Source organism: Prunus dulcis, chromosome 1 (assembly GCF_902201215.1).
Source record: "Prunus dulcis chromosome 1, ALMONDv2, whole genome shotgun sequence".
In the NCBI taxonomy this organism is placed as follows: domain Eukaryota; kingdom Viridiplantae; phylum Streptophyta; class Magnoliopsida; order Rosales; family Rosaceae; genus Prunus; species Prunus dulcis.
Window position 1 is genome coordinate 32,222,688 of NC_047650.1, and position 26,917 is coordinate 32,249,604.

Sequence of the window (26,917 nt, forward strand, 5' to 3'; positions counted from 1 at the left end):
ATGAGCTAGGGTAAAAGTCATATAAAAAGGGGAATCATTCACTTGAGCAACAACCCTAATCCCTTCCTCAAGGCATACAGGTTTTCCGAAGGACTCAAGGCTCTTGCTTGACTTCTTTGCTTGTTTTCTTGAGATCTTGAGCCTTTTGTGGCTTGACTATTTGAGAATTAATCATAGCACAAGTCGTTGATAACATTTATCCATGCACTCGAATTCCTAAGTTCTATTTTGTCATTCCTCCAATATTGCTTGTAATTACCTCAACTGAAGAACATATTTTCATTGTGAGTAGCCATGTTTATATATGCATTGATTTCGAGCAGTTATTGAAAGATGAGCTATGTTTGTGCTGAGCTAAGCTTTAACCCCTAGCCGTTGTTGCATGTAAGTGGCTATCTTGTTTACAGTGATAACTTAGTTAAGAATAGAGTATCTGTAATGGTTAAGATCAATGCAATTTTACTGCATGAATTTGTATTAAGGACGGAACTACACTACTATGGCTAGAGTGGGTTCTAGCCTAGTGCAAAGTTTGGGAAAAAAGAAATTTAATTCTAATTTTTAGGCACTACACCTCATTTTACAAAAATTAGCCCAATCCATCCAAGCAAAAATTAGTATGTCCTATCCAAACAGATCTCCAGTTAGCTTCAAGTTTTCTCCTATGAAAAAAATAAATGAAAATTTATTTAGAGATCTTTACCCTTATAAGAAATAATAGCCCACCTCTATAAAAATTTCTGGTTCCGTCCTGCTTGTAATGATCTGATTTAGTTCATTGCAATAAATGCAATTGCAATAAGCTAACTATGAGACCCACATGCTAATTAAAAATAAAAAAAATACAGCAATTAATGCATTATGCCATTAAGAGCAGAGTAATGCTATACTTACCACATTTGCATACCACATTCTAATACCACCTTATGTAGTAGATGAAGTGGACAATCATATCAATTAAAAAGTGTCAATAAATCATAAAAGAAAAGAAAATGTTAAATTAATTTAATTGATGTGGTTGTCTACCTCATTTGCCATATAAGATGGTATGAGAATGTGGTATACAAAATGTAGTAAGAGTAGCATTATTCTTAAGAGCATTCACAATGGTTGTTCAATAGTTCAATGCAATTGAAAAAATATAGCAATTAATATATATTTTATTCAAAATTGGTCTCTTTTCAAAGATTTCTTTGAGAATATTTCAATGGTACAATTTTTAGTGTTATTAAATTTATCCATTTTATTTTATTTGAATATGTAAAAAAATGTAAGAAGATATAACTATTGATTTGAAGTTATTGAATTGTACCATTACAAGTAAAATTATAGTTTGAACTATTAAACAACCACTATGGATGATATAAAACCTTTATAATTAAACATGTTACTGGTCGGATGTGGTGCCGCTGATAAATAGCCTGAGTCTTGCTGTACTATGAGTAAAATTAAAAATATTTTAGTTTCATTTTTATGTTGTTCAACCTGATGATGCAATATTATCCGGGATTTGATTTTGAAGTGCTAATATGACTGAATCCTTGCAGAAATGTATCTTACAACAACCAGGTGATATTCCCACAACCGAACACTTTTAAAGGTTTTCTGCTAATTGGTGGCAAGTGAATATACACACTCTCAAAGACACTAATCACTAACATATGAAGCCATACAATCACTACAAAAGTCTTCTACCTTGTGCAAACACAATTTCAAGATGGGGCGTTTGAGTACTTTATGCGTGTGACCACTTTGTAATGACATGAACCTTTTGTTTATATGCGTGAATTCTTCTCGTTCAAATTCAACTAGGACTCCATCACCAAGCAAATTGTATATTCATTGAAGTTATAATTGAATTAGGACTCTTTAACTGAATAGGATACTTAATCACATATTGTATGAGTGATCAGCATGACATTTTGGACTTAAACTCAATGTCTGCCAACATAATTTTAATCAAATGAATAGTATTCTTGAACTTTTTTTTGGGTTTTTATCACAAAACATCATGAGATTAACAAAATTATTAGGTTGCGTCTTTAATGTTTTAAATAGTGGTCCTTAAGATTTTGTTGTTGTTGAGAAATTCTATGATTGCATTCATAAATCAGTCAAAAAAGCCACTAGCCACAAAGGGTCAATACAAACTAGCCATAAAAGGGCCATTACAATAACGGAGCGGTCTAATATCAAAATTAAGAAAATCAGGTATGTCTTCACCAAGATCAGGCAAGATCGAAGAAACTTTGGCATAGGCATCCCAATTAAGATTGCAAACTTAGAATAATAAAAAAGAGATAAAGCTTGAAAAAACCTAATTAACACATGCATTTAAAAATAGTCAATGTTGTTAAGTTCCGTCCAAAAATCTGTTATAAATTGATGACAAAGCACACATATCCAATGATATCACGCCTTGTGTGTCTTGTCAACAATTTAACAGGCTTTCCTACATAACCTGGCGACAAAGACTACTTTTGAGCACGCGTGTAATCTTAGAGACCCCAGTAACTCAAAAACATTAAGGATTCAATCTGATAATTTCGTTAACTTTATGACGTTTTGAAAGAAAGATAAATTCAAAAATGTTATTATATAAAGACAGCTTAAATGGACCAAAAAAACCTGCGTTTAACTTGTCAAGTTTCCCAAGATCAGGTACAACTATCAAACTTTGTCAATTTTGCTTAGGTTTTCTAATCGTTGCCATCTATATTGTGATTTTGATTTTCGATTCTTGTTCTTCTTTTTTTTTTTTTTGTCTCCTTCGCTGTTTTGGTTTTGATTTTAGATTCTTGTTATATTTATTTGTCGTTATTTTGATTTTTTGTTCTTGTTTCGGGTCAAATTCTTGTACATGTAATTAGGTTTCCTCCAACATGGTGGATCGAATCAGTGAATTAACAGATGTAATTCTTGCGTGCACTGAAGGAAAAAGTAGCCACTAGTATCCTCTCGAAGCGATGGCGTTATGTTTGGGTTTATACTACGACTCTCGACTTCGGGGGACCTGATGACATGCAAATCGATGCCTACGTCAAGCGGGTGAATAGTGTAGTGGATCAACACAGAGGTGGAAACGTAGAGCAATTTAGGGTTTATATTGATCTCGTAGACGAGAGGTATAAAAGTTCAACAGGTAGATGGCTTCATTTTGCTGCGAAAAGGAGAGTTCAGAAACTTGAGTTGTTCGTGTCACGCAATGATAAGTATGATGCGAATATGGAATTGAGCTATACTAGTTGTCTCCAGAATCTCCACGGAGTCCTAGGTACCGGAGGGGGGTTGGGGTCCCCTCTGAAGCACCTGTGTGGGTCTCCTGAAAGTGTAAACCTTTGCCCTTGTAGATACAGTTGCTTAAAGTTTCTAAAAAGTATTGATGTGAGGTCTAATCGAATGACTGCAGAAGTTGTTGAGTGCTTCTTGTCTAACTGTGTATTTCTTGAACGAATATCACTGTTGGGTGCGGAGTCAAGTAACCTAAGAGTTGTTGGTTCATCGATTGCATTGAAACACTTAGAGCTGCATAGTTGCTATTTTGAAAGCGTTGATATCCATGATGCAAACCTTGTTTCATTGATTTATTATGGACCCAAGATAAACTTGCTTCTTAGGAATGTATCGCGGCTTACTGAGGTGTCTATTAACTATTTACCCCCAGTTCGTATGATTGAAGACTTCTCCCAACTTTTCTTATGTTGTTCTCAGCTCGAGGTCCTCAAACTAGACACAACCTGGGTTAGTGAATGCAAATTAATTATATATGTGTTGGTTTTCACTCCTTTTTATTCTTTTTGGATTTTATATTATATATATATATATATATATGGGGCGAATCCGTGGCACTACGATTTTGACACAATTTTTAGGTCATTAGATTACTCCACTTTCAATGGTTGAGATTAAATATTACATGGCAAGTAGTTTTAATTTTTTTTAAAATAGACAATCATTAATTTTATTCTCTCTCTCATAAAAATAAAAGAAAATTTTTCTCTCTCCTACTTTTTTGCTGGAAGATGTAATCTCTCTTGCCTCTTTAATCTCAAATATTTATTAAGGTCTAATAAATAAAGAATCTCACCAAAAACTAAATAAAGGTCTAACATACATATATATCTTGTTTGATTTTCAGCTCTACGAGGAGGATCAATGTTGTGTGTCTAAATAGCATTACTCTTCTTAAATTACCAAATCTCAAATATTTGGAATTAGAATTTGCAGCTGAGGATAATAATATTGCTGCCTTCTTAAATTAGCTTCCTTCCTTGAGGCATCTCCTAACTTGCAGAAACTGGTGTTGGAGGTATAATATCTTACTTGGTACTTATATTTACTGTGGTGTTTCACTCGTTTGACACTTTTAATGTATACAGTTGTTATTCCAGTTCAATCACTCACCTAGTTTAGTGCTCCACTGAATTCATACGTTGGTCAATTATTTTAAGTCAATTTAAATCTTGACGGCTAGCTTGCTTTGCTTTTGCTTACTCCATCTCCTTGAGCAGTTTTTTCTGTGAACCTTAGCTATATATGACTTTTGAATCAAGCAGGAAAACACCTTCATCTTCCATTTCTTTTTGGTGCAGTTGAGCGGTACGAGATCCTTGTTTATTCCCACTCCCTCAGTTGAGATAGAAATCAAGGAAGCTTCCAATTGCTCCCATCATTCCCTCAGGGTAGTGGAATTGAGAGATTATCGTGGTCGCACAAGTGATTTTAAGCTTGTCATCTACTTGGTAGAGAACGCTCTTGAACTGGAAAAAATTGCGATCGGTCCTCTCGAATATCCTCACCTAATGATGAAGAGGGAACAAAGAGAAGTAAATCATGCTAGGCAGCAGCTCCAAGAAAAACTTCCTAAACTTATACAATTTGTTTGCTCCCCTATGTGCAACATCATGCTGCACACTAGTATGTATTTGAGTTTCTGTTCTTTTGTTTGGCAATTTCTTTAGGGGCACACTTTTTCCTTTTGATTGAAGTGCATTGTGCTTAATTTGATTGCTGTATTTAGGATTTGGGTTTTTGCTTGCTTCCTTGTGCTCCTTGCTAGTTTGATAATTTTTGTGCCAGGTTTTGAAAGACTCATTGTGATAAACCAGGGTTCGATATTTTTGAAGTGAAGAAACATAAAAAGCTCTGCAGCCCGATCTTGCAGGTGAATAAAAATGTACGACAGATGAGAATCTATGCAATGCAATGTCAAACTTTTCCACGAAGCTGAGGGAACCAAAAACAGATCTTGCATCCATAAGAGGAATAGTTTTCCACGAAGCTGAGGAAGCAAACTTTTGACATTCTGATGCACAAGAGGAACAGTTTTACAGATATGGCATGTGTTAAACAATTAGAATTCAGGTTATTGTGTCCAAAATCTAGAGATTAAAATAAGGCTTATTTACAACAATGCTCCATGAAACTAGGGTGAAATTTCATTTTGTCCCCATAAACTTAAATTGACCCATTTTCCCCCGACCAAAAATTAGTGACCCATTTTACCCCTTACCATGAATTCCATCCAAAACTATGTTAATAATTTACTGCTGGTGAAGCAATTTTTGGAAAAGAAAAAAAATTTTGATTCACTTTTACTGCTTGGGAAAACCATTGGAAGCTTTCTTCCTAAAGAGGGCCTTTTCGTCAGCTAGCAATCTTGCCTTTCTTTTCTATTTTGTTTTTAGTTAGTTTAACAGATTGGTGGATTGGTGTATTTATTTTTTATTTTTTAATCTCAAAATTTAAAGAGGATTTCAGATGAAATTGGTTTGGTTGATAGCATATGATATGAAATAATGTATACGAATATGTTCTTTGTCTTTTTGTCATATAGCCTTGTATCTTTTTTATATATTTTCTTTTTCAATTTTTACTTTTTTACTTTTTTACTTTTTGGTGTTTTGTTTACAGCCGTAGATTTCAAAGTAATCTAACGGCTTGTATTGTAGTAACTCAAGAAAGAAATGAAGTGACGTCGATTCTCCATCTGGCATGTGTCCACTGCTACAGTTACTGGGTGCTGAATTAGCCGTTAAGCAGCTTGTTTGGGCGGGGAGAGTTAGTGCAGTTCATAAGCTGGTGCTTCACGTTAGAGAGAGATAGCTATTTACTGTAGCATCCGGTTTGTTCTGTTTCTTCTTCTGCTATAGGCGAGTTTTAGAGAGAGAGAGAGAGAGAGAGAGAGTGAGAGCTAGTGGTCATATCGCCTCCTCACTCGGTAGTCGGTCGGTGCGGCTGCGTTCTATGGATCAAGGCCAGGTACGTATGTGCATTTTCGTTTAAGTAGGTCTGTAATTGTTGTTATGTCATGTTCTTGATTTATGATTTTGTTAATCTGGTAACAAGTTTTTGATTCTTGATCAAGCTTCTCGCGCATTTTCGTTTGCGTAGGTTTTGTAGTTGTTGTATGTCGTCTTCTTGATTTATGATTCTTGTTTTTTGCTGTTGTTTTCCTTATTTTGACTTTGATTTGATTTTTGTTTTCGTTTGGGTAGGTTTTGTAATTGTTGTATGTCATCTTCTGGTTAATAAATTTTACAGTGGGAGGGTGGCTCTGTTGTTTTTGTGCAATTTCGTTTGAGTAGGTTTTGTAATTGTTGTATGTCATCTTCTTGATTTATGATTCTTGTTAATTTTTTTTGGCTTTTGCTTTCATTATTTTGACGTTGATTTTTTCATTTTTGTTTGTTTGGGTCAAGGTTTTGGTGGATAGAATAAGTGAGTTAGGTGATGGAATACTTGGAGGAATAGTTTCTCGCTTGCCGCTAAAACAAGCAGTTGCTACTTGTGTCCTTTCCAAACGATGGCGCTACGTGTGGTCGCATACTAGAACCTTGAACTTTCACGATGACTATAGGTTCCCTGAGGAGCCGCTGGAACCAGAGAAGCGAAAAGAGAACTACGTGAAGTTCGTCGATGATGTTTTGAAACACCACACAGGGGAACATCTAGACTATTTTCTGGCTCTTTTTGATGTGGAAAAAGATAAATCTACAAATACAACAGTAAGTAAATGGCTCGAGTTTGCGGAGAAAGCCAAAGCCCAGACAGTGACGTTGCTGGAGTGTGATGGACTTGGCCTATGAGTCTGCCCACACATTTATGGGTAACTACGAGATGATGGAGTGTGATGGTCTGACTGATATTGCACACCCTTGCAAGTACATGGGATTCCAGTTTCTAAAGTCTATCCATTTGACAGCCATCGCCACGATGGGAGAAGCTTTGAATTGCCTGTTGGTAAACTGCGGAGGGTTTAGGGATGATAAGCTAAGAGTTGTTGGACCATCAAAGCAATTGATGCACTTAGAGATAGTGAATTGCAGTGCCCAAGCACTTGAGATCAATCATCCAAACCTGGAGATTATAAAACGTTCTTTCTCTCGAATGCACCTCTCCTTGCCCAGGTATCCCTGAAATATACTAGCGATGTTTCTCATTTTGTTGTGTTCTCTAACCTTTACTCCTGTCATCCTAGTATGGAGGTGCTCAAGCTGAATTCAACCCTGGTTATGTGTTGGTTTTTTCCTTTTTCTTGGATTAATATATGTTGGTGCCTTACCCCTTGTTTGGTTTTCAGTTCTACGGGAATCATGGAAATGGAATTACAAAATTAGCAAATCTCAAACATTTGGAAGTAAAGATTGCAGCTGATGAGGATTGGTGTGTCCTTCTATTAGCTTCCTTCATTGAGGCATGTCCAAAGTTGCAGAAACTGGTGTTGGAGCTATATATATATATATTCTTGCTTGCTAGTGAAACTTCCTATTTAATTTGTGTATAGATGGTAGTTCACTCGCGTACGCTGGAGTGTTTGACATTTTCAATGTACTGATGCTATTCCAGTTCCATGATCACACACTTCATTTGTATTTTGTGCCTAACCTCTCCTCTGTATAGATTAATGCTCCCTTTTACTGCAAATTCATCCGTTGGTCAGTTATTTCAAGCCCAGTAAAATTTATGACTTCTTGCTTTGCTTACTAAATGTAACTTTTAACCAAGTACAACAAGACAAAGGCATCTTCCGTGCGGTCGGTCCACTACCAGTTGCGTCTACTTTATGTATTAAAAATAAATATGTGAAATTTTCTTGGGTAACTACTTTTCCCGTTGGAATGATAATGGTCAATAAGTCGTCAAGGAGAGGTAATGGTATTTCGGTTCTCGTTGCAGTTGACAGGTATTTTGAGACCCCAACCTGAGATAGAAATCAAGGAAGCTCCAAAATTTTCCCATGGTTCCCTCAAGGTAGTGGAAGTGAAAAACTATCGTGGTCGCCCCGGTGATTTGAAGCTGGTGATGTACTTAATAGACAACGCTGTTGGACTGGAAAAAATTGTCAACCATCCTCTCGGACAAATTAATGGCGAAGAAGAAATGGAAGAGGTCCTTTTCATGTATCGTGCTAGGGACGAGATGGCACGAAAAGTGCCTAAACATATAGAATTGGTAAGCCCCCCCATTGTATTAAGTGGAAGAGGTCCTTTCCCCTGTATTTTTGTTTTTGTTTCTTTGCTTAGACTCTGTTTCTGTTCCTTACTGGTTGCTTCTGGCCTTCTCAGGATGGCCGTAATAACTTTCGGGTTGATCGTCCGGTGTATCTATAACTGATTTCCCTTGGTTGTTCGGTTGCTGCGTCCGCCAATTGAAACTTTACAGAGGGAGGGAGGGTGGGTTACTTGAATAAAGTGTAGTGCAGGCAGACTGTTTAAATTGAAAGTTTCCTTTATGCTTTTTCGGTCAATTTGTTTCCTTATGTTGGTTGCTGTTGTTTGGCAAGTTTCCTGACTGAAGTTTCCCTATGCCAAAAACATGGCCATATAATTGAGACTTTGCTTTTCACATGCCCTAAATGATAACTCTTGGTTTTCTTTTCGATGTCTCTAAATAAATTAATGGAGCTCTCTCTGCTATGGTAATTGGTAATTACTGCTCCACATGCTGTGACGGGTCAACAAGCTCAATGATGATGATGATGACTAATCTTGATTTAAAGAGATCATTGTAATGTAAATGTTATTATACTAATCATGATGATCAACTCAAAACTTCAATTAGCAGTGATCTTTAGAGTTTGAATTGCTTTTCTGTCTTCTTTTTTATTGGTGGGTAGTGGTTAATTACGTACCGAAAAAAGAAGCCAATTTCTACTACAAATTAGCACTTTCTTGAACATTTTGTTTTAGATTTGTGTCAAGTATGACCTTTTTTTTCCTTTTTTTAACTATAAAAATTCTAAACTAGTATAATGTAGATTTCGGGGAATCGAACTCATGTGCAAAGGAGCATAATTAAGCTCAATTTCTTAGTTTAATTATAATGAAAAAACTGCAGCAGTTAGTTTTTACAATTATTATGTAAACTCCATTCATTAAAATCCAACTCGCTATATTCTCTTCCAATACATGTAAATCCACAAGTTCTGTGTCTGTAAATAGATAAGAAAAAGAATACAAACATTGCTGCAGCAGATGCCCACTTTCTACCTAATCCTTAATCAAAAAGCACAGTACATACTCTGTCTAAAAAGGTCATTTGATATTTTCAAAGATGTGTATGGTTTCATAATGACTGTCCCTGCAGGGAACTTGAGAAAAGAGTTGAACCTTTTTGAGCTACTGTAAGGGTCTTCATTAAAATACTAAATCTGCAAAACCCAACATAACCAATGTTAGATACCATGGTTTATTAATATTTTTTTTTTGTTTATTAAAGATTTTGCAAATAACAATTTTGTAGATGTCCCAAAAGAGTTCTCTCTTGCCAAGTTGGCTTGAAAATGGATTCTCTATGGATTTATGCAACATGTCCTGGAAGTTGGCCCCAATCTACACAAGCAAGCAAGCATGGCAGGATCCAAGTGGGTCTCTGACTCCTTCAGTCTGCTAAGAAGAGAGGGCAGGTGGCTTTCTGGCCCATTTCTTTCAATTTTTTTTTATAATTTTTTTAAATTTTAAGTTTTTTTTATGGTCTGGAATGTAGACAATAAGAAGAGAATAAAAAAGCATGATGAGGGCACAGAAACATTGGGTCATGTGGGTTGTAAGGAGAATGGGGCATCATCCTACTTCTCTGAAGAAAAGAAAGAATCCAATCAATCCCTGTAATGTGTTTTCCAACTTTTGGGTTTGTACTTTGTTATCTTTATGATTATAAAACAGAGTGTTCTTTTTATATCATGCAATTTGACTCTAGTTTTGATCACTAAATTGGCTAGCTTGTTGTCCTGATCAAAGGCTAATAAACTTTCAGCGCTTTCATCATTCTCTTGTCTGGGTCCACTTGGATCACAGAACATATCACATGCATATAATCTTTGTATAAAGCAATATGGCAGCATTACCTATGTATAATCTTTGATTGGACAATCTGGGCCGTTAGATCTGCAGAATGTTTTTAATTGGTTGAATTCTCATGTGTACAACATGTGTGTGTATATTGTACACAAAAATTTATCGTTCTTCAATCATCAATCCACGTAGATGCCTTGGGGAAAGATTTGCAACCTCTTAATACAGTCCTACACTGTTCTGTTCATGTATATATAAATATAAAGTTAGCTGGCGTTGAAATTTTTCAAGGAAAGGTAGCTAAGAAATAAGAGGCGAAACAAAACCAACATATCCTCACCACTCTCTAGGCCATAAATACACCTCTGAAAGCTTGGTATAAAACTTTGAGCTTCCTCTCTTGGTAGTGGTTCAAGTGAGCTCAATTGCCTTAGTTTGCAATGATTCCATTGAGCAGACGAAGTACAAGGAAAGAAGTAAACAGAGGCTCTTGGACAGCAGAGGAAGACCAGAAACTGGCTCAAGTTATTGAAATCCACGGTCCAAAGAGGTGGAAGTTTGTTGCAACCAAAGCAGGTTCATTTTCAACACACACATATAGACATGTCCAAAGTCTATTTCTTTTTGTGGAGATATTAATACAGCAGGCTTCATTTCTGGTTTTTGCAGGTCTTAACCGATGTGGGAAGAGTTGCAGGTTAAGATGGATGAACTATCTGAGACCCAATATTAAGAGAGGCAATATATCAGACCAAGAAGAAGACTTGATACTTCGGCTTCATAGGCTCCTAGGAAACAGGTGAGCTTGCCCAAGTTCTAGTTTTATTTATTTATTTATTTTATAATCAATGATTTCTCTATAATTTCGATTCTTTGATCTTTTCATGTTGATAAAACATTTGGGTTGGCAATTTTATGAATTGGGTACCTGTTTGTTGAATTAAGGTGGTCATTGATTGCCGGAAGACTACCAGGTAGAACCGACAATGAGATTAAGAATTATTGGAACTCCCATTTGAGCAAAAAGATAAAGCAGAGAGAAAGACAAAACAGAGCAGTCTCAAAAGCAGAACAAGAGTCCTCTGACACTAAGAATATCCAGATAATGGAGGTGAATGCTCTGACAATTGGAAGAGAAGATGCCTCCAAATGTGAGCAGAGCTTCAAGTCTGGCTTCAATGGAGATGAGTTTTTTGACTGCTCAAGTGATGAAGGGCCTTTGAACTTGGAATGGATGAATAAATTCCTTGAAATTGATGAGAGTTGGTTTACTTTGCATGACATTTAAGCTTTGTTCCTTCTTCTTTTTTCCCTTTTCTTTTTCTGGTTATTGCATTTGTGAGGCCTTTTGCTAATTCTAGGAAAATCCCACTTCATGTTTGTTCCTTCTGTATCTATTTTCCACTCTGTGAGGTTCTTTTTCCTTGAATTAACAAAGCATATGTTGGTGTGACAATCTCTATATGTTATTTCAGAATGTTCACATTTGTGGAATTGCTACTAGAACTGTTTTAGCCCAATTCAGAAATCTTGCAGAGAAGGAAGTGGTAGATTTCTTGAGTTTAATCAGCTTGATAGACCAGAACCAATTATAGGTTTTGGAAAAAGTGATAAAGAGATAAAAGGCTGCATAAAATGTCGGCTATTTAATTAATTCAGTAACCTTTTGTCTTCTTGTGGTTTGGTGAAACAACAGAATTCCAAACTCAAGATTTAAAACTAGTCTTATAATAAGTAAATGGATGTGACAAATTCACATTTACATGAAGATCCACCCTTTTTATTTATGCAAATACATATTCAAATCCACCAGCTTCTGCTTCACCATCTTAAATTCTGTGAAGTATAATTGGGGCTCCATGCTGTGGCTGAAGGGTCATGCCCATGATTGGAGCATGAATGTAAGAGGGTGAGAGAGCTCAAAAGAGAAATGTTGAAGAATCATAGCCAGAGCCATCTTTGCTTCTATCACAGCAAAAGTTTGGCCCAAACAAATTCTAGGGCCCCAACCAAATGGATAGAATGCAAATTGATCCTTTGATGCCTTGGCTGGCAGCTCCTTCAGCAAATCTCTCTGGGTTGAATTCCTCAACCTGCTCACCCCAATATTTTGGATCATATTGGAGAAACAGAGTCAGCAAATCCTTGGAACCCACTTCACCATTTTCCATGGCTTGCTCTTTTCTGCTAATCATACCCCTTAATATTGTTTGGATTTCATTGTCCAAGTTGTACCTCATCTTGTTCTTTTTAGTGGGTATGAATCTGCACAGAGAGAAAACTAGCATAAAAATAACTTAAAATAAACTACTATTAATATTCAACGGTAGTTTAAATTATCATTGTCAACTTATAATAAAGTAGCACCACACATCTTAAACCTGGGAAATAGAAACTATAATAGGCTTCAACCACTAAAACAACTTGCTTCTTTTGAAGTTCAAATATCTTCTTCCCTTCTTCAAAGCTGCTTCCAAAGGCGGTTCGATTCGAGCTATAACATCACCACCAAGATTTTGAAACTTTGGTGCCACATCCATTTCATATGATCCTTGAACACCAATTGAGCTTTCCCATCGATTGATCAGGCCAGAACAACTGGTCATAAATGCAGGCACCATCCCCTGTTTTTTTCCCAATTGGTTAAAGTATGGTTTAAATTGATGTCACATATGAAATGATATGGTGTTGTGGCTTCTGAGGGCATATCCAAAAGAGACGTTAAATTCAACCTGGCAATTTTAACATGTAGAAAAAAATAGGACAAGCCCGCTCCAACCAAGGTGAAGAGGTTTAGGACAATAAACAATAGTTGAAAACAAAGTGATTTTATTAGATTAGAAAAAAACAGTACATAACTTAGTGTATGCTAATTAGCCTTCTTAATTTTTTAATTTATCGGCCATCACACTTGCTTATATTAGTTTTGGCTATTTGACCCTTAGTTTGAACTATTTGGCCTTTCACTTAGATTGATGAGTTTATTGGCTCTCAACATTACTTTCTTTGGATAGCTCTTGGCTCCCTTAGTTTGGGAGTTTTTTTTTTTTTTTTGTTGACTCCCACATAGATTGGGAGTTGATTGGTTCACTCCACTCCGCTTTGGAAGGCTACAAGTCCTTTTATAGATGAGAGTAGACGACATAGACATTCTCCACCGACTTAGTCTATTAACTCCAGGCACAAGTGTGTGGCTTTCTAGAATAATCTTCATAGTTGCATGTAGTTGCCGACTTTACTCCAGCCACAAGTGTGTGGCTTTTTCTAGATAATTCTCCAATAGTTTAGGCTCATCTCAAAGCTTCTAGATTTCTCCACACATTTCTTTAGCACAAATGTGCATTAATTTCAACAGGACCATGCTTCCTTTCTGGACATTTTGATCTCTTTCTTGTAATCATGGAAAAGCTTGTAAGTTCTGCCTTTGAAACCTTGCTGCCTTAATTGCTTTTCTAAAAGCAATTCCATCCATTTGCCCTTTGTCATGGTAAGGGGGAGATTAAGGCAGTACTATTCACGTGAATAGTAGCTGTCCTTGTAAAAAGTAATGTGTGTTTCCACCTATTGTCATGGCACAGGGCAAATACTATTCATTTGTTTTTTTTTTTTACAAATTTTTTTACCTAAATAATTAATTTGGATAATATTTTCGGATAAGATTTTTGGGTTCGTACGTGTCAGTATTTATTATAAAATTCATATACCAATCGGATAAAATTTTCGGATAAGATGATAAATAAAAATACAATTTAAAAGTGAATAATATTAGAAGTAGAAGAAAATGTATGAAGATTTAGTGTTGAAAGTGAAGAGTATTCGTAGGTATTTATAGAAAAAAAAATCCATAATTTTTTGGTATTTTTTTCATAATTTTATAGCAAAAAAAACCTCAGCCGTTGGATTGGAGAAGAGCAGGCGATCGGAGTGCCCAGACGACGACACATGTCTTCTAGCTATTAGTGGAGTGCAGGGCTGACGTCATCCTCCCTCGGGCTCAAACTAAGACGAGAGCTGCCTTCGGGCCAGCCTGTCTTCGTGGGTCCCGCCTCCAGTCAGGGCAAAAATGGCCCGCTGGAATTGAATTTTTCGCTTGTGCTTCGCCTAGCCTCGGACTTGGCCTGATCACTGGAATTGCTCTAAGATTTTGGGTCTCAGCCAATAGACTTGAACAACTCTCCCAAAAGAATACAGAATTAGAGAAACCAAAGAGAGTATCAAAGTTTTGATCAAAACATAATCTTCCATTTTTGCTTTCTTGTGTTAATTTGCTGCTATGAAACTAAAGCTAGCTTGAGGAACTGAGAAACCAAAGTACTGATGTATTTATAGGCACATACATGGGATGAGTGGCTGATATCTTTGACACAAAAATTCAAAAGCCACGTACTTTTGACTTTTCATTATTGGAATCATAGACAAAATCTGGTGTCACTTTTTTTTTTTTTTTTCTCGAGGAACAAGTTTTTTTTCTTCTTGATATACGTGAGGACCAAGTTTCAACAAGTTACAAAAGTGCTTTCATTTTCAGACGTGGCTCCGAGGACAAGTATTTGAGACAAAAAAGAGGTCAATGATTAACGTGTGCTCTCTCCATGCCTTTGTCCCCAAGAGCAAAAGAATACTGTATAACTAAAACCACATGACCTAGATATAGAAATCTCAATTTCTGGTTTTTGAAGGTCTTGACCGATTTGGAAAGAGTTGCAGGTTTAGATGGATGAACTATATTAGACCCTTTCGTCCAAAAAAAAAAACTATCTTAGACCCAATATTAAGAGATATCAGACCAAGAAGAAGACTTGATACTTAGGCTTCAAAGGCTCCTTGGAAACATGTGAGCTTGCCCAAGTTCTAGTTTTTGAACAATGTTTTCTCATTAATTTAGATTATTTCATCTTTTCATGTGTATAGAACATTTGGGTTGACAATTTTATGAATTGGGTAGCTATTGAATTAAGGTGGTCATTGATGTTGGAAGGCTACCAGGTAGAACCTACAATGAGATTAAGAATTACTGGGTCGGTCATCCTAAAATTAGGATTCATTTCTTGTGAATGCTCTGACAATTGGAAGAGAAGATGTCTCCAAACGCAAGGATAGCTTCAAGTCTGGCTTTAATGAGATGAGTTTTTTGACTGCTCAAGTGATGAAGCGCCTTTGAACTTGGAGTGGACTGTGGATGAATCAATTCCTTGAAATGGATGAGAGTTGGTTTACCTTGTTCCTTTCTTTTTTCCCCTTCTCTTTTTCTGATTTCATGATATTTCTTATTATTGCATTTGAGGCCATTTGCTCATTCTAGGAAAATCCCACTTCGTGTTTGTTCCTTCTGTTTTTATTTTCCACTCCGTGAGGTTTTTTTCCTTGAATTAACAAATCATATGTTGGTGTGACAATCCTTTCATGTTATTGTGGAATGTTCACATTTGTGGAATTGGTACTAGAACTGTTCGGCTATAACTTAGAAATCTTGCAGAGATTTCTTGAGTTTAATCAGATTGATAGACCAGACAAGACATCCTGGAACGTGATAATGTGAATGAAGATCCACCCTTTTTATTTATGCAAATAAATATTCAAATTCACCAGCTTCAGCTTCATCATCTTAAATTCTGTGAAGTATAATTGGGGCTCCGTTCTGTGGCTGAAGGGTAATGCCCACAATGGGAGCATGAGTGTAAGAGGGTGAGAGCTCAAAAGAGAAATGTTGAAGAGTCATAGCCAGAGCCATCTTTGCTTCTATCACAGCAAAAGTTTGGCCCAAACAAATTCTAGGGCCCCAACCAAATGGATAGAAGGCAAATTCATCATTTGATGCCTTGGAAACTCCCTCAGCAAATCTCTCTGGGTTGAATTCCTCAACCTGCTCACCCCAATATTTTGGATCATATTGGAGAAACAGAATCAGCAACACAAATTCAACCCCAGCTGGGATGGAAAGGCCTCCTATATTGGTTTTCTTTTGGGTGTGCCTATATAGAACAGTCACAGGTGGATATAACCTCAGAACTTCATTCAATATCATAGATACCTGCAAAAGGAAAATTCAGGCAACAAATTGCTAGAAAACATTTTGGTTTGAATTGATGTTCGTAACACTATTTATCATCACTAAATGTAGTACATGTAACATTAATCGTGCGAGAAAACGACTTACAATCTTGAGGCGATTTATGGCACCCAAATCAGGTGTTTCCTTTCCACACACACGTAGGACTTCTTCTCTTGCTTTCTCTTGCCAGCTTGGATGCATAGACAAGACAATCATAGTCCAAGTGAGCCAGTTGGCTGTGGTCTCTTGGCCAGCAAAGTAGAAGAGCTTGCACTCTTCTATCACATCCTCAATTGTCATACTGTTCTGCTCTTGTTCTTTGCACTGTAAGAGTAAACCCAGCAAATCATTCGAACCCACTTCACCATTTTCCATGGCTTGCTCTTTCCTGCTGATCATACCCCTTAATATTGCTTTGATTTCATTGTCCAAGTTGTACCTCATCTTGTTCTTTTTAGTGGGTATGAATCTGTACAGATAGAAAACTAGCATCAAATTAAAACAACTTAGAATAAACTACTTTTACAATTCAGCTGATACTTTAAATTAATGCCAATGAACACACCTTAAACCTGGGAAATAGAAACCATAATAGGCTTCAAGCACTAAAACAGCTTGCTTCTTTTGAAGTTCAAATATCTTCTTCCCCTCTTCAAAGCTGCTTCCAAATGCTGTTCTAGCTATAACATCCCCAGCAAGATTTTGAAACTCTGGTGCCACATCTACTTCGTATGATCCTTGAACACCAATTAAATTTTCCCATCGATTGATCAGACCAGAACAACTGGTCACAAATGCAGGCACCATCCCCTGGTTATTATTATTATTATTTTCAATAATGTCACATATGATATGATGTGAATTGTGAGAATTTTTAATTAAATATTGATATGATAGGTACCTTTAATTTCTCAAGATGGAAAGCAGGAGTTATGAGCCTTCTGCGTTTGGCCCATTGGTCTCCTTCCAAGGTAGAGACACCCAATTGCAGAAGATTGACAAGTGGGTTCAGTGGTGGCTTTGTAATGTGCCCACTCTTGTCAGCTAATATCAACTTGATCAGCTCTGGCTCTGCAACTATGAGCCTTGGCCTCGTTTCAAACCATCCCAAATTCACTTTCCCTAAACAAATTAAAATGTCACCACCATTATGTCATCAATCACAATCATACATGAAAAATCTCAAATTGTATGGGAAAAGATAATATATAGTTATTGCTTGCCGTAATTTTGGACCATTTGATCGAAAAATGGGAAGACACGTGGAGCAATCTGGTGCTTGAGTGACATGGGTTTGGACCATGCTTCCTCGCTGGACATTTTGATCTCTTTCATGTCATCTTGGAAAAGCTTGTAATTTCTGCCTCTGATCCCTTGCTGCCTCAACTGCTTCTCTAAGCTTTTGGGTCTCAGCCAATAGACTTGAATAACTCTCCCAACAGAATACAGAATTAGAGAAACCAAGGAGAATGTCAACGTTTTGATCAAAATATTATCTTCCATTTTTTCTTTTGATTCTCTTCCTTGTGCTAATTTGCTGCTATGAAACTAAAGCTGGCTTGAGGAACTGAGACACCAAAGTACTGATGAATTTATAGGTCCCTCCCTACACGGGGGATGTGTGGCTGATATTTTGACAAAAAAAGTAAGCAAACCCCACGTAGGTTTTTAGTTTTGACTTTTCATTGTTGCTGCCCCCACCATGAATAGAATCGTAGACAAAATCTGGTGTCATTTTTCTTTTTTCTTGAGGACCAAGTTTCAACAAGCAACAAAAGTTCTTTCATTTTCAGTCTTGACTGACCCCACAGGCAGCAAATGAATGCCGACTTTGAAGATAAGTATTTGAGACAAAAGACAGGACAATTATTAATAAAGTATGCTCTCTGCGTGCCTTGGTCCCCGTGAGCCAAAGAATACTTAAAAGCACATTGCAATTTATGAAGATGTGACCTCAAATAAAAAGAAACGTTGAAGAACCTTTAGTGGGCCTTTAGGCTGTAATGTAGCTAAAGCTCGGGCCGGCCCACCTTGGTCTTTGCCGTTTTGGGCGTTGGCCCACCATTAATTTAGGTCCTTGGGTCCTCGTTTGGTGAACAAATCAATTTAGGATTTGGGTTCAAGTGATATTAGAGAAGGGAGAAATCGAACTTAAATATTCTTAATCATTTTACCTACAAGCATCTTGCAACATAGGAGATATAAAGCAACATATATTGAGTAGGTTTACCATGTTAATCAATTAAAATAACTCATATAATGTAATTTATAGAAAAGAAGATTCAAACTTTAGTACAAAAATCCGGAGCAGGTTCACTGTCCTAACCAATTAGCCCAATTACGTCTGAAATTGTAATCCAATGGTCCCGTAGGTGATTGGTTTGGTTTGTGAACTTTTGTCGTGGAGAAATAGACAATCATTTTGGGAAGTTGGAAGGGAGTGAGGGAGAAGAGAGCTGTTGTAACTTGTATGGTGGCGTCTATAGATAGCCGTATGTCAATAATGCTACTACTTTGTCAACTGAGCCTTTGCCAATTTTAAACTCTGGCCGTTGGATGATATTCGAGATCCGTACGGGACAGAGAATTAATGGTGGAGACAACTCGACAACAGGACAACGCGTACTCTACTCTTCACGTGAACCACAATACATCGTATGCTTCCAAAAGGATGTCTCTCACTCTTTCATGTCGTCGTCGGACATATTATTTCAGATTGGAACACGTGTCTCACTGGGCCCCGCATGAGATTTCCTGCAGTGCATGCTACACTACACTCCGCTCCTCTCCAGTCTATTCCCCTCATTTAATACCGCAGCGACAGCAAGCATGGCCATCGAGGAATAATACAAGGAAACCACAATTAAAGCCTTCTTGCTAATATTTCTACAAAATTAAACTATACTTGAATTTGAAAATTTATTTACTTTTATTAGAAAAGAAAAAAAAAAGAGTTACTAATACATTTTCTTGTCAAATGATTTCTTTATATATTTTAATAAAGTACTTTGGACATAATTTTATTTAAAATTAAAATATTTAATTCAAAATTAATTGGAATTTAGTAGAGGTTTAAATTTTTTTTTTTAAAAGAGTAAAATGTGTCCACATATGTGCACTAACCTATAAATTATATTATCAATTTACCACATGATTTTTATTGCTTTTTTTTTTTTTACAATGATTTTAGAGGATAAGGAGATTTTCCTAATAATAAAAACAGAAGATAAAGAAACTTGAATTAGTTTTCATGGTAGTCAATTTAAAAGAGAAGGATAATTAATTAGCTGATTTTATTTTATTTTTGGTCTTTTTAACCTGTCTTATTAATCTTTTCCTATTTATTTAATTATTGCAAACTAAGTAAAATAGTAATGTTTTTATATTTTTATATTTTTTATAGAGAAATATTGTTCATTTCTAAAAATATATTTCATGAATAATTTTCTATAAAAATTAAATAAATAAAAAACCACTCACAAAGAACAGTAACCTGACTAGACGAGCTGCAATCTTATCCTTCCCTACAATTACTCCCTGCAGGTTCAGTCTGTTATGTGTTTGAGCCTTTGAAAAGATCTTTCTGTTAGGAATTCTTTCCCAAGAACAACAAACAAGGGATGAAGAAGAAAGCCCTAAACTTTACTCCTCAACTTCAAAAGTTCAACTAGCATTGCAACCCCAACAACACTTTCAAATTAGAAACAAAAACTGTTATTTTTTTCTTGGAAATCTTGGAATAAGAAGATATGCAGTCTAATTTTGACATATCAGAGATTGGTAACCAGCAACACTTGATGGATATTAGTAATTCTTGCGCACCAATTTTGCCCATTTTCAATCATCAGAAGCAAAACCACCACCACCACCATTTCAATCAACAACTTGAGCAGCCTGAGCCATATCATATCAGTCACCTTGTTCATCCCACTCCCATTACCCACGACTTGTTTCAACGCCAGCATCTTCAAGCATTGCAGCAGCAAGGAAGGTTGCACTGGCAGCTGGGTCCTGTAAATTTCAAGCTTGGTCTCAATGAGAACAGTGGAAATGGAGAAAGTGCTCTGCTTGGCGCTGGTTTGTTCGATGATGAAAATGGAGACGACCCTCGATTGCTTCAGAGTCGAATGCATAACTTAGGATTCAAAAGTTGGCAAACCCATGAACCCATGTGGTAAAATTCTATTCATAACATTCTTAATGCACAGATTTACGTGCTTTTGTTGTACTTGTTCTTTATTTTCTCTGTTTTTCATGTTGCTCCTTTTTTACATAGCACGTGTTTGTGTTAATGCCGCAGCTGGAAACCTCTCGATGCAGCAATTCCCGAGACCAACAGAAAGCAGAAGGAAGCCAATGAAGGAGATATATGCAAGGACTTGGAGAACAAATACAGGCTTTATGGTGAGCTTGAAGCAATCTATAGCCTTGCAAAGATGGGCGAGGCTAATCAAACGGGCTCTGGCTCTGCACTCACTGGTGAAAACTCCCCTAAAAATGTAGACTTGCCTGTGCCTTTTTGTGATCCACATGACCTCAATGTTGCTCCAACTGCTCAAGTTAGGGTGGATAATGGGTCGGAAGCCTCCATCGGAGAAGAGTCTTCGCCGAGGAAGATTCAGAAGAGGAAGAGAAAGAGGACAATGAAGAAACAATTAAGTTCAGTGATTAGCTTCTTTGAGAGCTTGGTGAAGCAGGTTATGGATCACCAAGAGAATCTTCATAAGAAGCATTTGGAAGTGATTGAAAGAATGGATAAAGAGAGGAGGGAGAGAGAAGCTGCATGGAGAAGTCAAGAGGCTGAAAACCATAAGAGAGAAGCCATTGCCAAAGTCCATGAACAGGCTCTGGCTTCAAGCAGAGAGGCACTCATTGTTTCTTACATTGAGAAAATCACTGGCCAAAGAGTCAATCTTCCTTCAAGGCAAGCCCCATTGTTGTTGCAGCCTGATAATTTAAATGAACCCGCAGTGGAGGAATTGACACCCTTCAAAATTGATCATACAAATAGCAGATGGCCTCAAAGTGAAGTTAAGGCATTGATTCTAGTGCGAAGTAGTATAGAATCAAAGTTTCAGGAACCAGGGGTGAAAGGGCCTGTTTGGGAAGAGGTCAGTGCTTTAATGGGTTCAATGGGTTATCAAAGGAGTGCCAAAAGGTGCAAACAAAAGTGGGAGAACATCAACAAGTACTTCAGAAAAACCAAAGACAGTGCCAAAAAGCGTCCTCATAATTTCAAAACTTGCTCTTATTTTAATCAGTTGGATCAGCTGTACTCAGGAACACCCATCACCGCCCCTTCATCTTCGTCTTCCTATTATTCTAGTAACCCTTCAGCTAGCATGGATGATAACATTCCAAAGCAAGGTTTTTCAGATCTTTTGGAAGCCTTCGTTGCAGGGAGAGAGGCAGGAGTTGCACATAATCTGTCTAGTGGCAATTTTGAAATCTCTGAAATGGGGTCCAATAGGTTGGATTTTGATGGCATTATTGGTGGTAAAGTAGAAGATGTGCAAGGAGACCTTGGGAAGGAGAAGGAAAACTGTGAGGATGACGAGAACGTGGATGAAACGGAAGATACTGATGATGATGATTCTGATGAATGAGGTAGAGCATGACCATCAGACAGAACTAGAAAGGTACGTTAGATTATCACAGCCTGCATTTCTTTTATGAACCTAGGAACTGAAGTGTTTTCAGATTCATTGACGTTCATTTATTATGCTATTTGCTTGAGTTTCCAGCCTTCTTAAGCAGTTTATAACTTTTTACTGCTGATGGAGTTTGAAGTTAAATTAAATGCTTCTTTTTAGGATATAACATATTGATAAATTTTGGAGGATGTCTTACCATATGAAACTGTTGGCTAAGTCTACTAACTCATCAAATTAGTAACTCATATTCATATGTATGTTACTCAACCCAGCTTCCACCCACTCACTATGTAACAACTGCAACTGGATACCAGCTCCGGATATCATTGTATCACAAAATGAACTGTCATTTTCACTTCAGTTGGTCATAGGTGCACGTGCAATTGAAATTCCGAGCAACCTCAATGACCACTTGTTTTACCAAAATTGGTAATGGTAAATGCTCAATACACAGTTTCCATTTGAGGTAAAATCTAAAAGACATATCCTTTAAGATATCTCCCAGAAAAGGTTGTGTAGTTGGATTGGATTCTAACAAAACCAAGAGAGCTTGGCAAATACATTGAAAACATTGAATGGAGGATGTATGATTAGAAAATCTACTTGGCCATTTGAATTGGTATTGACATGCACAGTAATAGAAGAATCAAGGACCAAATGCTGCTTCAGGAAGACAATTGTCGTCTGCTGCCCAATCATTTAACCACTCCTGCAATTTCAAAGGAGCTTCGGCAGTTGAGGTTGACATTAATGACCCGTTTCTGCACCCACTTGTGCAATCAAAAATCGTGGTATTCAACTCACAAAGTTTGGAGAAGTCAGTATGTAGAAATTCAGATATGCCAAGTTCGCCTGCATTAAGATCCCTTATGAAGTTCCATGTCATATCGTTCTCTCTAGTGATTGGTAAGAATCCATCGCTGGAATCTGATTTTACTTCGATATTCGTTGCTTCAACTCCAGAGATAAATGGTTCTGCTAATGTATTGGTAGTGCCAAGCTGTTCATTATTGATGCAGCTTGTTGGTGTGAGTCCATTTTGGATGAAGTGTGAGTCCATTTTTAACGATGGGACAGCTTTTTCGGTGTCCTTGGTCGTTTTCCACTCATTTCTAGACCTTTCTGAGTGGCTTTCTTGTGCCTTTTTCCTTAAAGCAGAGTTCCAGTAGTTCTTGATCTCAGTGTCTGTTCGGCCTGGAAGCCTTCCAGCTATCAATGTCCACCTACAGGTATCCAAAAAAGGAAAGACAAAAAAAAAAAAAAAAGCATACCTGGTAGTATTAATAAACGAAGCAGCATATGAAGAGAAAAACCTTAACAGTTTCAATGCTAGTAGCAAGCAATATATAGTAATTGAAGTGACAGGCCAGTACCTGTTGCCTAAGAGTTTGTGGAGCCTGATGATGAGGTCTTCTTCATCTTCTGTAATGTTCCCTCTCTTGATCTCAGGCCTCAGGTAATTCAACCAGCGAAGTCTACAACTCTTCCCGCATCTCTTTAGACCTGCATCCAATAATACATGTTTCTAATTGAACAATGTTCTATCATTTTCATAATCATTCATGCATTGAAATTAAGAAACTTGTGCGTAAAGTCAAAGTCGGCTCGCCTGTTTCCCTTGACAGTTTCTCCCATCTCCCTTCGCCGTGGTCTTTGACGTACTCTATGAGAATCTGGTCTTCAAGAGCAGTCCAAGCTCCTTTACTCAGTCCATCCTTATCACAGCGATAGCTTCTTCCCATTTCTCTCTAACTTGCTCGGTTCTGTCTCTCCCCCTCTCTTTCTTTCAGAATTGCACGTTATTGCGCCAGTGTCTTTGGAAGTGACTGATTTTAGATAGATGGTTTGTAGTTCAATCTAATCTTATTATATGAAGACTTAGAAATTTGTGAATAATTTGTATTAACTGTTTAACAACGTGGCTAGAATCAACATAAAGAATTGAACTTACTGCCAAATGATATCACGTTTTAAGATTTCATGTCTAATGAGGTCATGATTAGCAGTGATACATGTACAGCCTTCTAAACCTGTACATGTATTGATTACAGATATAATTAGGATTATTCTTTATACAATTTTGATCTTCACTTTTACGATGTCTTCGATTTATGCAGAAAAACTCATGTAATAGATGAGAAAAACAGATTCAAGAACAACTTGACATATTTCTGTAAACTGTAATTAGGTGCATATGTAAAATCCTGAATTAACATGACAAGTATTATTTGGTTTTATACAAAAACAATTAATGTGGATTGGTTTTATACATTCTCCTCTGCACAAAACAACTATTAGTGGTTGTAGTTTTTGCATCATCAGTTGGAATTGGATATATTATCTAGATTCTGACAAGTATATATGCATTATGCTTAATTATTTTCTAATTAGGTAGTATTAATTAGCTTAATGAGTTGTCTATGCAAGTTTTTAAGCTACAAAACAAAACAGGGGCCGGCTTGATTTTGATTCTTTGGCCCTCCAATGGGAATATCGCAGATAAAATGTAATTGCAAGGCAAGGCATGCATGCACACAGAGAATCAGCATATTCAATCGAGCTGTTGCATTAACAATTATAAGCTCTGAATCTGAAAATGAGTGACCCTCCTGCAACTTGTACGTGGAGGTGGACGCATCAGAATTGAAATTAATATTGTTTTTATTTATTTATAATGTTTGGCTTTACTCAATCTAGAAATGCCAACAGAAAAGAAAAATAACAAAGTTGGTAGGATTTGTGGCTGAGATAAAAGGTTTTTTTTTTTCCCCACTTGCAAACGAAACGACCACAAATTTCCAAAGACGTAGTCGTTATATAGTTCTTGCTGTGAGGGACCCCAATTTAGTGGGTTTAAGTAGATAGATCCAAGTCTAACACAGTTGTTATCGTCTGACCTGATGTTTTGTTGTATTTGTTCGGAAAGTCGAGGTTTTATTACTTATTTATTAGATTAATGATATCTCATTTGTCTTTGTAATAAGTTTGTACCACAAAACAAATGTTTCTTATGAATTACACAAAATAATAATGATGTCATTTATTTAGGTCTGAAATAATGATATCATTAATTGCAAAATTTGGTAGCTTAAATAGTTTTTTTGTTGTTGTCAAATTGGAATCTTGTATTTATGGATGGTGCATTTACTTGCATTTCGCTAAATATATGCCATTGCAATAATCTAATAACTTAAAATAGGCTTATTATCACAAAACGTCCATAAGGTTTATGAAACTATCAGATTGCACCCTTAATGTTTTTTTGTGTCATTTATGGTTCTCAAGGTTAGCATATGTGATCAGAAATGGTCTCTGCCGTTAGGTTCCGTAAAAAACTTCGTTAGTTCCTTCCCCTCATATTCTTTTTTTCTTTTGATCGAAAAAGTAATTTCCATTCCCCTCATAATCAGATTGCAATGGATCTGTCTTTATTTTTACTTAAAAGAAATTACGCATTCAAGACTTTTGGAGTTTTTTCATTTCGGACTGGAATATTCATTCAACCATGGGCAATTTTTCATCCAGAGAAAAGAGGATTACGTAGAAGAGAAGAAGAAAAAAACTTGATGATGTGTCTTGTTCTAAGAGGTTAGATTATTGCAATGCTCTAAATTTAGCGAAATACAAGTAAATTACACCGACTCTAAATATAGAGACTTAGAATCATCCAAATTATATCTTAAATAGTTAAAATATATTCATGCAAATGAGGTACTGTTAATTCCCAAGAAGCACTTGTACTAGAAGAAATATATATTATCATTCATTAATAGCTCAGAACGTCTCACACGCGACTGATGCTAGTGCTACACTTTTTTCTCTTCGAATGCACCTTTTTGGTCTGAGTTATTGTAAAGTAAGGACCACGTGACAGAATTTTCCTTGAAAACAAGAACAATCTGATGATGATTTTGATTATCTTATGAAATTGATTGAAAATAGCGACCGTGTGTGATTGGGTTTGGACAAAACAAGATGAAGCTGTCAATTTTAAATGTATTTGAAAGAAATGTGAATCACATTACTTGATCTTACAAATGTCATTGCATCCTTCTAGGTCAAATGTCAGGCTGTTGCTGCGCAATGTCGTTTGTCCTTTTCTTTGGTGTGCATTTGTGTCAAGGGTCTTAATCGTCATAAGGAAGCCACCGTGTGGGCCTGCTATAGTCCATGATAAAGAACACATAAAATCACTAGAGTAGGCCCATGTTAAGAAAGTCAGCTTATGGTGGGCCTTCAGTCTGAAATCATAAACTTAGAGTATCTTCCATAGTCCTAGCAAATTAAACTTTTCAAATTGAAGTTTGTTAATCTATGTGATAATTTGAAAAGCTTTGTTTGCTTGCTACTTTAATATTTTTGTGCACCAATAAATTCTTCAATTCAATTAATGCAATGTTATGGAAAAGAATGAAAAATATAAAAACATGTGAAAACTATCTATGTATTTATTGTTTGAAAAAAAAAAACATGTTTTTAATATTTTCAAGGTAAGTTTTATTTTCCCAAAGTAAAATTAAATGTTTTGAAGAGCCAATGTCAACTCATCAATCCTGAAGAGAGACAGAGATTGCAACTTTGATGACTGGAGAAATTATAGAATGGTACAATATCACCACACATTTAGAATTTGCCACGTGTATTTTTTAAAAGAAAATTTATACTGCTTTTTCAGCTAGACATTGGGTTCCAAATTTACTCTTCATCAAAATTAAAAGAGAAAACAAATTGTGTCACAGCCTCCCACCTCTGTCCAATTCGCAGCCCCCTCCGTCCAGTTCACAGTCTCTTTCTACAGCGCCCTCCCTCCCTGTTTGTATTCCTTTCCCCAGTCCTTCAATCTCCTTATCTAGGTTGCTTTCATGTCCCTCAAAACCTCCAGATCCGAGTTATCTTTATCCAACTTTGCTCTCAAT

General features: G+C 36.6%; 5 protein-coding genes across 9 annotated transcripts; 3 read left to right on the forward strand and 2 right to left on the reverse strand.

The window, feature by feature from the left end:
- The first annotated feature begins 8,081 nt into the window (after nucleotides 1–8,081).
- On the forward strand, nucleotides 8,082–8,685 carry LOC117615876. The gene is made up of 2 exons (XM_034345043.1): nucleotides 8,082–8,454; nucleotides 8,568–8,685. Exons 1-2 carry the CDS (start codon nucleotides 8,155–8,157, stop codon nucleotides 8,610–8,612), a joined length of 345 nt encoding a protein of 114 aa, XP_034200934.1. The 5' UTR covers nucleotides 8,082–8,154; the 3' UTR covers nucleotides 8,613–8,685.
- A 1,887-nt stretch (nucleotides 8,686–10,572) lies between these two features.
- LOC117612630 (transcription factor MYB114-like) lies at nucleotides 10,573–11,751 on the forward strand. Its single transcript, XM_034341307.1, has 3 exons — nucleotides 10,573–10,871; nucleotides 10,965–11,094; nucleotides 11,241–11,751. Exons 1-3 carry the CDS (start codon nucleotides 10,736–10,738, stop codon nucleotides 11,581–11,583), a joined length of 609 nt encoding a protein of 202 aa, XP_034197198.1. The 5' UTR covers nucleotides 10,573–10,735; the 3' UTR covers nucleotides 11,584–11,751.
- A 4,097-nt stretch (nucleotides 11,752–15,848) lies between these two features.
- Nucleotides 15,849–17,890, reverse strand: LOC117614709 (cytochrome P450 CYP72A219-like). The gene is made up of 5 exons (XM_034343604.1): nucleotides 17,571–17,890; nucleotides 17,249–17,469; nucleotides 16,913–17,157; nucleotides 16,453–16,816; nucleotides 15,849–16,326 (listed from the first exon to the last, which is right to left on the reverse strand). The coding sequence occupies exons 1-5, from the start codon at nucleotides 17,848–17,850 to the stop codon at nucleotides 15,901–15,903; spliced, it is 1,536 nt and encodes a 511-aa protein (XP_034199495.1). The 5' UTR covers nucleotides 17,851–17,890; the 3' UTR covers nucleotides 15,849–15,900.
- Nucleotides 17,891–19,853: 1,963 nt separating this feature from the next.
- LOC117624331 (trihelix transcription factor GTL2-like) lies at nucleotides 19,854–24,963 on the forward strand. 5 transcript variants are annotated; one of them, XR_004585306.1, is made up of 4 exons: nucleotides 19,854–20,521; nucleotides 20,648–21,986; nucleotides 22,274–23,457; nucleotides 23,627–24,430. XR_004585306.1 is itself a non-coding variant. In XM_034355529.1 (3 exons), the coding sequence occupies exons 1-2, from the start codon at nucleotides 20,097–20,099 to the stop codon at nucleotides 21,951–21,953; spliced, it is 1,731 nt and encodes a 576-aa protein (XP_034211420.1). In that variant the 5' UTR covers nucleotides 19,854–20,096; the 3' UTR covers nucleotides 21,954–21,986; nucleotides 24,487–24,963. The 5 variants fall into 5 exon arrangements, 4 of the variants coding, with proteins under 4 accessions (XP_034211420.1, XP_034211413.1, XP_034211404.1 ...); XM_034355529.1 differs by lacking the exons at nucleotides 22,274–23,457; nucleotides 23,627–24,430 and adding an exon at nucleotides 24,487–24,963; XM_034355522.1 differs by lacking the exons at nucleotides 22,274–23,457; nucleotides 23,627–24,430 and adding an exon at nucleotides 24,501–24,963.
- Nucleotides 22,648–23,743, reverse strand: LOC117618255 (transcription factor MYB1-like). The gene is made up of 3 exons (XM_034347855.1): nucleotides 23,611–23,743; nucleotides 23,375–23,504; nucleotides 22,648–23,224 (listed from the first exon to the last, which is right to left on the reverse strand). The coding sequence occupies exons 1-3, from the start codon at nucleotides 23,741–23,743 to the stop codon at nucleotides 22,648–22,650; spliced, it is 840 nt and encodes a 279-aa protein (XP_034203746.1).
- Nucleotides 24,964–26,917: the final 1,954 nt, after the last annotated feature.

Excerpts from the sequence above, each read along its gene's own strand:
- LOC117615876 (XM_034345043.1), top strand. The coding sequence starts at position 8,155 with ATGGTATTTCGGTTCTCGTTGCAGTTGACAGGTATTTTGAGACCCCAA. Across the intron at positions 8,455-8,567 it reads TGCCTAAACATATAGAATTG|GATGGCCGTAATAACTTTCG; the intron begins GTAAGCCCCCCC and ends TGGCCTTCTCAG.
- LOC117612630 (XM_034341307.1), top strand. The coding sequence starts at position 10,736 with ATGATTCCATTGAGCAGACGAAGTACAAGGAAAGAAGTAAACAGAGGC. Across the intron at positions 10,872-10,964 it reads GTTTGTTGCAACCAAAGCAG|GTCTTAACCGATGTGGGAAG; the intron begins GTTCATTTTCAA and ends TGGTTTTTGCAG. Across the intron at positions 11,095-11,240 it reads CATAGGCTCCTAGGAAACAG|GTGGTCATTGATTGCCGGAA; the intron begins GTGAGCTTGCCC and ends TGTTGAATTAAG.
- LOC117614709 (XM_034343604.1), bottom strand. The coding sequence starts at position 17,850 with ATGGAAGATAATATTTTGATCAAAACGTTGACATTCTCCTTGGTTTCT. Across the intron at positions 17,158-17,248 it reads TCCATCTTGAGAAATTAAAG|GGGATGGTGCCTGCATTTGT; the intron begins GTACCTATCATA and ends AATAATAACCAG. Across the intron at positions 16,327-16,452 it reads CCATAAATCGCCTCAAGATT|GTATCTATGATATTGAATGA; the intron begins GTAAGTCGTTTT and ends TTCCTTTTGCAG.
- LOC117624331 (XM_034355529.1), top strand. The coding sequence starts at position 20,097 with ATGCAGTCTAATTTTGACATATCAGAGATTGGTAACCAGCAACACTTG. Across the intron at positions 20,522-20,647 it reads CAAACCCATGAACCCATGTG|CTGGAAACCTCTCGATGCAG; the intron begins GTAAAATTCTAT and ends TTAATGCCGCAG.
- LOC117618255 (XM_034347855.1), bottom strand. The coding sequence starts at position 23,743 with ATGGGAAGAAGCTATCGCTGTGATAAGGATGGACTGAGTAAAGGAGCT. Across the intron at positions 23,505-23,610 it reads GAAACTGTCAAGGGAAACAG|GTCTAAAGAGATGCGGGAAG; the intron begins GCGAGCCGACTT and ends TATTGGATGCAG. Across the intron at positions 23,225-23,374 it reads CACAAACTCTTAGGCAACAG|GTGGACATTGATAGCTGGAA; the intron begins GTACTGGCCTGT and ends GGATACCTGTAG.